The 7,808-nt window shown below is 48.7% G+C and overlaps 1 protein-coding gene across 1 annotated transcript; it reads left to right on the top strand.

Moving 5' to 3' along the window:
* The first annotated feature begins 398 nt into the window (after nucleotides 1-398).
* Nucleotides 399-6,410, top strand: npas4a (neuronal PAS domain protein 4a). Its single transcript, XM_033645961.2, has 8 exons — nucleotides 399-962; nucleotides 1,368-1,531; nucleotides 1,629-1,731; nucleotides 1,824-2,133; nucleotides 2,272-2,381; nucleotides 2,554-2,689; nucleotides 2,807-4,587; nucleotides 4,717-6,410. The coding sequence occupies exons 1-8, from the start codon at nucleotides 788-790 to the stop codon at nucleotides 4,743-4,745; spliced, it is 2,808 nt and encodes a 935-aa protein (XP_033501852.1). The 5' UTR covers nucleotides 399-787; the 3' UTR covers nucleotides 4,746-6,410.
* Nucleotides 6,411-7,808: the final 1,398 nt, after the last annotated feature.

Raw genomic sequence — 7,808 nt, forward strand, 5'->3', positions numbered from 1 at the left:
ACCCAGTCTTCCCATCCCCCCTGCGCCCCCTCCTCCTCCTCCAATACACCGGAGTCCGGTGACTCCGTTTACGTTTTACGCTTGCTCCGCCCCTTACTCGGTTTTGTCCAAATCGGGCTTTTTGCGTCGCCGGAGCTCCCGATTTCAGCCCGACGTCATCACCGAGTAGAGGGAAGAGCTGACGTCGAGGAAGAGTCACCGAAAGGAGAGGGCACGGGAGAGGGAGGGGGGAGAGTTTCACCATTGCTAACACTGATATGAGACATATCCATCCCCCTCGGCCCCCACCTTCTCCTCCACCCCCCTCCCTCCCTTTTACGTCGGTGTCGGTGCGTTGGGAGCCCCCCTACTCCGGTGGAGTCCCAGGCTATATAAGTGACCGGCGAGCAGAGTCCCTCAACCAGATTTACGGTTCCCGGACTTCAGAGCGAGAGACGGCTCCCACAGCCGCCGATTCACCTGCACTCCGAGCGGGGGGACAGACATCCAGCAGCCGGCCAGCATCCGAGCTGGACGCTGTGGCGGAGCTAACACGGACGCAGAGAGGACAGGAGAAGGTTTTTAAACCTTTCTCTGGAAACCAACAGAGATGAGAGTCCAATAACACACCTCAGAGCTTTTCTTTTTCCACTTTTACAACCTGTCTCTTAACACATCTCGGAGACAGGGGCAGCCCGACTACAGCCGAGCCACGGCGTTTGAACAACACTCCGCTCTCAACTCTCCAACTCACATCTGGAGGAATTTCGATAGTTCACAGCTACAGTAGCTACAACAATCGGCCACAATGTACCGCTCAACCAAAGGAGCATCCAAGGCTCGACGGGACCAGATCAACGCCGAGATCCGGAACCTGAAGGACTTGTTGCCCATCTCCGATGCAGATAAAGCGCGGCTCTCATACCTGCACATCATGTCACTTGCCTGCATGTACACCAGGAAATCCGTCTTCTTCACTCAAGGTAAGCATGAAACCACTCTGAATAACTAAACGACCTGTTGATGAATCGCTTGTGCTGCATAGACTGACTGCAATCTCTCACAGTGGTGGAATCAACAAGTGTTTTAGTGGCACTGCAGGCGTTTAACTTAATATAAATCTAATTTTTGGACAAACTGTGGCCATGTGGGTCATTAATCGATCGCCAATAATCATTACAGAAGCCAATAAAGGCATTTTAAAGGCAATTTGTCGCTGTCCGTGGTGCTGAGATGTTTCAGCACCATGAATACAGCCGCACCGCTGTCCATGGTGCTGAAACACACTGCGGCCCCTGCTTCTCTTACTGCGGTGATCCCATACATTGTGTTCAGGTGTAATAACACATTGCTGTTCTGTCTCTTTCCACACATGTTTGTCTTTAAAGAGGCGGGAGCTGCTGCTAGTCTCGAGGAGAGCGCCAGGTTACTGTCTTTCCACGAACTGTCGGAGTTGATGCAGGCGCTGCCGGGGTTTCTGATGCTGCTGACTGGGGAAGGGAAGCTCCTGTACCTGTCAGACAGCGTCTCCGAGCACCTCGGACACTCCATGGTGAGTAGAGAAATATTCAAGCTCCACTTTGGGCTTCATAAATGTGTTATTTTTTATTAATATCATTATTATTATTATTATTATTGCAATTTTCCAGGTGGATCTCGTGGCACAGGGGGACAGTGTGTATGATATCATCGACGCCTCAGACCACTTAATCATGAGGAGCAACCTGTCAACCTCCACGTCACTTGAGATGGGTAAGACAAACATTCAAATTACACCTTTTTTTCATCCCTCCACCTGATGCGGACTGATTGATTCCTAACAAATCTCTTCTCATCCTTCACAGACCGTCTCTTCCGCTGCCGTTTCAACACCTCTAAGTCCGTGCGGAGGCAGAGTGCTGGGAACAAGCTGGTTCTGATCCGAGCTCGCTGCCTCTCTCCCCCCTCCACATCTCCCGCCGCCGGGTCCTACTGGACATCCAACCCAGTCTGGGTGTGTTTCTGCTCCCCTCTGGAGCCCCACCCGACCCGCTCCGGCCCCGGGGCAGAGAGGGAGTCCACCTCCACCCCTGCCCTCGCCGAGACCAACTTGTTCCTGGCGTGCTTCCACTCCCAGCATGGCCGGGACATGAGGCTGGAGGCGGCCCACGACAAGTGAGTTTACACAAACAAAACCTCACCCTCACCTGTTGCTTTAATGTTTACTTGTATATTGATCTGTTTATGAGATAACTAAAGTGGTATAAAAAAATATGATCCTCCTAACACATCACCGCCCACTCTCTCCCACAGTGTGCGCGCCTATCTCGGCTTTGATGTGACAGCTTTACGCTCTCGCTCCTGGTACAGCCTCCTCCACCCACAGGATCTGTCACATGCCTCCGCTCAGCACCGCAGCCTATGTAAGTGTACTCTTCACACATACCGACCAGTTACAACCGTCCATGCCCACGCAGTTACACACACATCGTGCCCACTGGCACATCCACGCAGTAGAAAAAGAAAAAAAAAAACTATGATGATTAATAGGATTACAAACCGATGCCAACTTGTGCTGTGACTGTTGTTCAACAGTGAGAGAGGGAGGAGAAGGCAGAGCTGAAATGGTGGTGCGTGTACAAGCTCAGGACCAGTCGTGGGTTTGGCTCTACATGGTGCTTCAGCTGCAGCCTGGAGAAATCCCCATCAGCAGCAACAACTACATCATCAGGTATGTACTGCCCTTTTTTAAACTACACACCCCTCCTCAATTTCATGACTGATGAATACAAGCAGAAACAGAATCCTAACTTCCTGTTTCTCCTCTGGTTCCTCTTCCCTCTCTCAGTGATTCTGAGGCCTGGTCAGTGCGTCAGCAGCTCAGCTCAGAGCAGACCCAGCTGACCCTGGTTCTGAGTGGTGGCACCTCTCAGCAGGAGGGTCTGAGCCTCCAGTCTCCAGAAACCCTGTCCAGTCCAGACCAGGTCTTCACCCCAGGCAGCAGCGGCCTGTCAGCCCAGTCCTTTGACTTCAGCACCGCTGGCTGCAGTGTGGGCTCCTCCGATGAACCAGGGAGCTCTGCTGCTGAGGCCATGCAGCTGGAGGGTGACCCTCGCTCCAGTATCTCCTCTCTGGAGGAGGAGAGCTTCTTTCAGCAGCCTCCCAGAGAAAGCCCCTCAGCTGCCTCCTCCCCGACTCCAGTCACTGTTGAAACAGTAGCAGACTTAGACTTTTTAACCCAGAACATTCTCCTGCCACCTTCCTTCCAGCTCGACCCTCCGCTGCCGGCTCTTCCCCTGCCTCTCCCCCCAGTTCCCGCCGCACAAGCTCAGCAGACTAAAGAGTTTGTGTGCACACCACCCTACACTCCCCATGTTGCTGGGTCTAGCTTCCCATTTGGCGAACCCCTCTTCAGCTTCGACCCCACTGGCACAACTACTCCTCCGCCCTCTGCTACAACTGCCACCGCCACCACCTCACTGGCCCCTTCAACTTCCTCCTCAGCCCCACCAACCACCGCCTCAAGCCCTGCTCCCCCCACCACCCTGTCCACCAAGATCCCCCTTACGCTGCCTACTCCCTCCACTGACTTTCTCTTCTCTATTGAGCCCTGCAGTGGAGCCCTTTATGAGAAACTGCCCCCCACACCCGACAGCCCCGGAGACGGCGACTGCACAGTGATGACCCTGCCCGAGGTTCGGGGTCCACTTTATGTAGATGTACCACTGGGGCCCCTCCAGTGTCCCCCTGAGGGCCTCCTCACCCCCGAGGCATCACCCGGTAAACAGCCGTGCCTCTCCTTCTTCTCCCTGGAGAGAGAGAGGGAGAAGGAGAGGGCAGAAATCTCCCTCTTAGCCCAGCACATCAGCTCACTGGCAGAGGGATTCTACCTGGATCCACTCTTGTCCAAACTTTCTCCTCCCTCCATGTCACCCTCCTCCTCCCCTCCCTCTCCCTTCCTGTCTCCTGACATAGAACCTGCTGATGTTGATTCAATCCACATGCTTAGGGAGTTTTATCCCATCAAAGCATGGAGAGGTCTGGACATTCCCATGTTCCTCGACGACGATGACTCTCTGTTTGAAGAGAGCATCCTAGAAACCCTCCTCCAAGACAACTTTGTTCCTCCTCAGTCCCCCGGCCTCTCCAACCCCTCCCCCTCCACCTCCCCAATGCCCAACCCCTCCAGCCCGATTTCTCCTCAAACCCCAGTGTGCTGGCGCCAACCCTCCCAGTTTGAGGGAGTGGGCCACTTCTGTAGCGTCCAATCGGCGCAATGTAACTCCATGGCTGGGTGCGGGGCGACTGTGGCTGCTGAGGCCGGGGCGAAGGTGGAAGGGGAGGGGCTAGCGGAGGAAGCAATGGAGATCGAGGTGGTGTCATCTCCTGTGTCCTCTTGCTCCTCCATCCCAGCTTCCCCTCCCCTCATCCTCACTGCCTCCCCCAGCCCCGCCACCTCCACGCCCATCGTCTCGCCCACGCCCGTGTCTTGCAATCAGTCCCTCCTGGAGGAACTGGCCGTCCTGGAACCCATGTTTGGGGCAGGTGCCTCGATCGCCCCTGGCTTAGGGCAACAACCTGAGTTGTATCAACTCCAATGTCATCCATCGCCACAGTGCTTCCACAAAGGTAAGAATCTGTCTTTTCTCTCCTTTTTTTTTTTTTTTTTTTTAAATCTTGTTAAATGAGATGAAAAACCATTTCTGAAAATACACAACTAACGTCCTCTTTCTCTCTTTTCCCTTTTTTGTCTTTCAGATGGGAGTGGAAGTGTTCCTCCGTTCTAAAATAAGTCTGTGACTTACTTCATTAAGTATGGCATATTGTCATATTTTGTGGAGCCCCTTTTACTGAAAAGTAAAAAATTATTAAGTGTATAAATATACATAATGTATATACAACTTAAGGACTTTAACTCCTACATGTCTCCTAAGAACAAAGATTGGCTTTATATTTTTGTTCAGTCATTAATCTGTACAAAACTGGTGCAACATTTACATGATGGTTCAACCACATGGACCCATAACTGACTGGGTTTTGGGTCCATGTGGTGTCTTGCAGCTTCTCTGTAACACGAGCTTCAGATATGATCAGACAGAGAAACATCTCTGATCTTGTAAGCGCTACCTTAACTACCAGATGCGCATTTGTATTCACTCGTAGTGAAAAATCTGTTGTGAACAAAAAAAGAGAACATTTCTTGCTATTTCAATAGAGAGATGAATTATAGCACTTTTGCCTGACATGCAGCAACGCAAACCCAAACCTCAAATGTATTGGAAGTCAAATGTTTACAAATTTTTTACATCCTTAGGATGACCACTATCTGTACATCAAAATGAGTTCTTGCTAAGAACTCCTCTATCCCGTCTTCAGAGCCGGTACAGCTCTGATTTGACAGCACTCTTCCTCACAGCCTTAAAGGCGACATCATAAACAGTGATCACATTTAAACCAGAGATACTTTGAGCTTTGAGTTTGCTGCTTCGAACCTTTAACATTTCATATTTATCTCTCCATCTAAAATCTTGTGTATCAATGTGATGTGCAAACAAAAAAGAAAAAAAAAACATGTGAAGAGATCCTGGCATGTGAAGATCTCAACGATGTTGAAGGTGTCCATTGCTTTACAAGATGCAACACCAAACAAGTTCTGCAGAGCTCTAATCATGCCACAAATCCACTCTACGTTGTACTGTACATTAGACTCTGAATGTGGGCTCTTCAGGTCCCCGCTGGCCTGAAGGCAGTCGGCTGGATATTGTTGCAGCATCAATATTTGCAATGCTGGCAGCTTATAGCGGCTTCTGTGTGCCTGAAACGGCCCTGACCTGCTGAACTTTGAACTCTTTATCATGTCCATTCAACATGGACTTTTACATCGTTGCTCCACTGGAGTGCGGTGTAGTGAGGCACAATTGACTATGTGAATGAGCGATTCTTCTTTTTTGAGAGGGGTTAGAATACAAAAGTTTTGTTTTAAAAAATGAAAATAGGGATGGGGTGCTATTTCTATTCAGTTACCAAGCGACACGGGTTGAGAATGGTACTATTCCCATGGTGTCGACATGCTCACGTAGAGTTGTCTACGGTCAAGTAAAGGATTGATTCCTACGTTCTAGCTATTCAAGGCTAAGTTAATATACATGTGTAAAATTACTATATTGTATGTGTGATATTTGAAAAAGATGTTATTGCATATGCATTATGTCTGTGGATATAGGCATATGTTCTTTTCAGAAAGGTTGTACACATTTGTACATTTGTATGAAACATTGGTTATTGGTCTGTATATATATAAGAAAGAGATTTTTATTGCATAAGATGGAATATATTCTAAACATCTTACTTACTGCAGAATGGACATTGTGGACCAGTGTTCTATTGTGTTGCTTATAAGTGTATTTGATTGTCATACAAATGCATTTATATTAAAAGTGCACTTAATGCGGCTGATGCATTTGTGTCGTCATAGTCAAGCCCCTTGTTCCTCCCTCAGCCTCATCATCATCATCATCCCACCATCCCTGCCTCTTTTCCTCCCTCCCATACACTCTCCTCCATTTCTTCCCCTGGAGCGAGTTTCGCTCAGCAACAGCACTGACGCACACGCATGACGAGACAGAATGAGACACTATCTGACTCAGACTGACGCACACTCTTGGCATCGAGGTTTTTGCGTGCGAGCGGGGTGCACACAGGCACACACAGTTGGCCTCCCACTTATGATGATGCACGCACACACATAATAGTAGGCATATGACCCCCCCGCCACCCTTCTTTACAAATCACAGTAGCCCACATTCACTCGATGTACCTGCGACTCTATCAGCGCTTGGCGTGGTGTAAGACTCCATATATAGGCATTCCTGCTCAAGAGCTCTGACTGAAACAGCCTCCCGTCTATTCTCAGCCTCCATTCAGAAGGATCAGAGAGGGGAGGGCTGGAGAGAGAGGGGAGACAAAGAAGGAGTGAGAGGAGGCTAAAATTAGAGGTACAGTAAAGAGGGATGTGGGACAAACTGATGCTCTGTCGCCACAGGACGGAGAGGTGAACATAGTCAAAATCACAGCAAAAAATACACTATAATAACCCACTTTCTGTAAATCATAATAGAAAAACATAGATGTGATTTATGGATCATTTTCTGCCAGATCTCATTACCTTAACCACATAAAATATAATACAGAATTTATTACATATAAGGCGACAAAGCTCTAAACATTATACTGGTTTACAGCAAGCGAACATTGTGTTCCATCACTAGCTGCTGCTGCTGCAGTGTCTGGGATGGAGTGAAGATGAACAGTGGAAGAAGCTCTGCTCAGCTGACTGCTGCTATCTTCTGGCAAAGACAAGTACTGCAGCAGAGAGGAGCGACGCGTATGTTGTGTAAGAGGCCATGTTAGGAAAAGGTTATAGAGAGGGCAGAGGTAAGGACATAGTTTTATACTTCATGTTTGCTGAACCAAATATTAATAATAACTGACACTAAAGATTACATAAAGGTAGAGGCCATGTAGTGCTAGATGATATGGTTGAGATTATTATTAGAATATTACACATTACACACATTTTTAAAAGTATGACTTAAAATAATACTCATATACTCACATGCACACTGTTGTTGGTTGGTGAAGTTGTTCTCCTGTCCACAGTGGCCTTGAAGACACCCATTCCTTCTTTGTATTTCCGCAGACAGTGTTTCCTTGCAGAGCTGCGGAGGAGGAATAGTAACACAAAAGGTGCAAATTTGTGCTTTTACATTAACAGCGTGCAATCTGTATCATGTACAAATACATATTCATATTGCTGTGGCCATGACCAAAGCCTGAGTGTGACCAAGAAC

Source organism: Epinephelus lanceolatus, chromosome 7 (genome assembly GCF_041903045.1).
Source record: "Epinephelus lanceolatus isolate andai-2023 chromosome 7, ASM4190304v1, whole genome shotgun sequence".
NCBI classification, from domain to species: Eukaryota; Metazoa; Chordata; class Actinopteri; order Perciformes; family Serranidae; genus Epinephelus; species Epinephelus lanceolatus.

What these genes read in the sequence shown, in the direction of transcription:
- npas4a (XM_033645961.2), top strand. Translation starts at nt 788, where the DNA reads ATGTACCGCTCAACCAAAGGAGCATCCAAGGCTCGACGGGACCAGATC. An exon ending in CGCTCAGCACCGCAGCCTAT is followed by an intron (nt 2,382 to 2,553) that starts GTAAGTGTACTC and finishes GTTGTTCAACAG; the next exon opens with TGAGAGAGGGAGGAGAAGGC. An exon ending in GCCACAGTGCTTCCACAAAG is followed by an intron (nt 4,588 to 4,716) that starts GTAAGAATCTGT and finishes TTTGTCTTTCAG; the next exon opens with ATGGGAGTGGAAGTGTTCCT.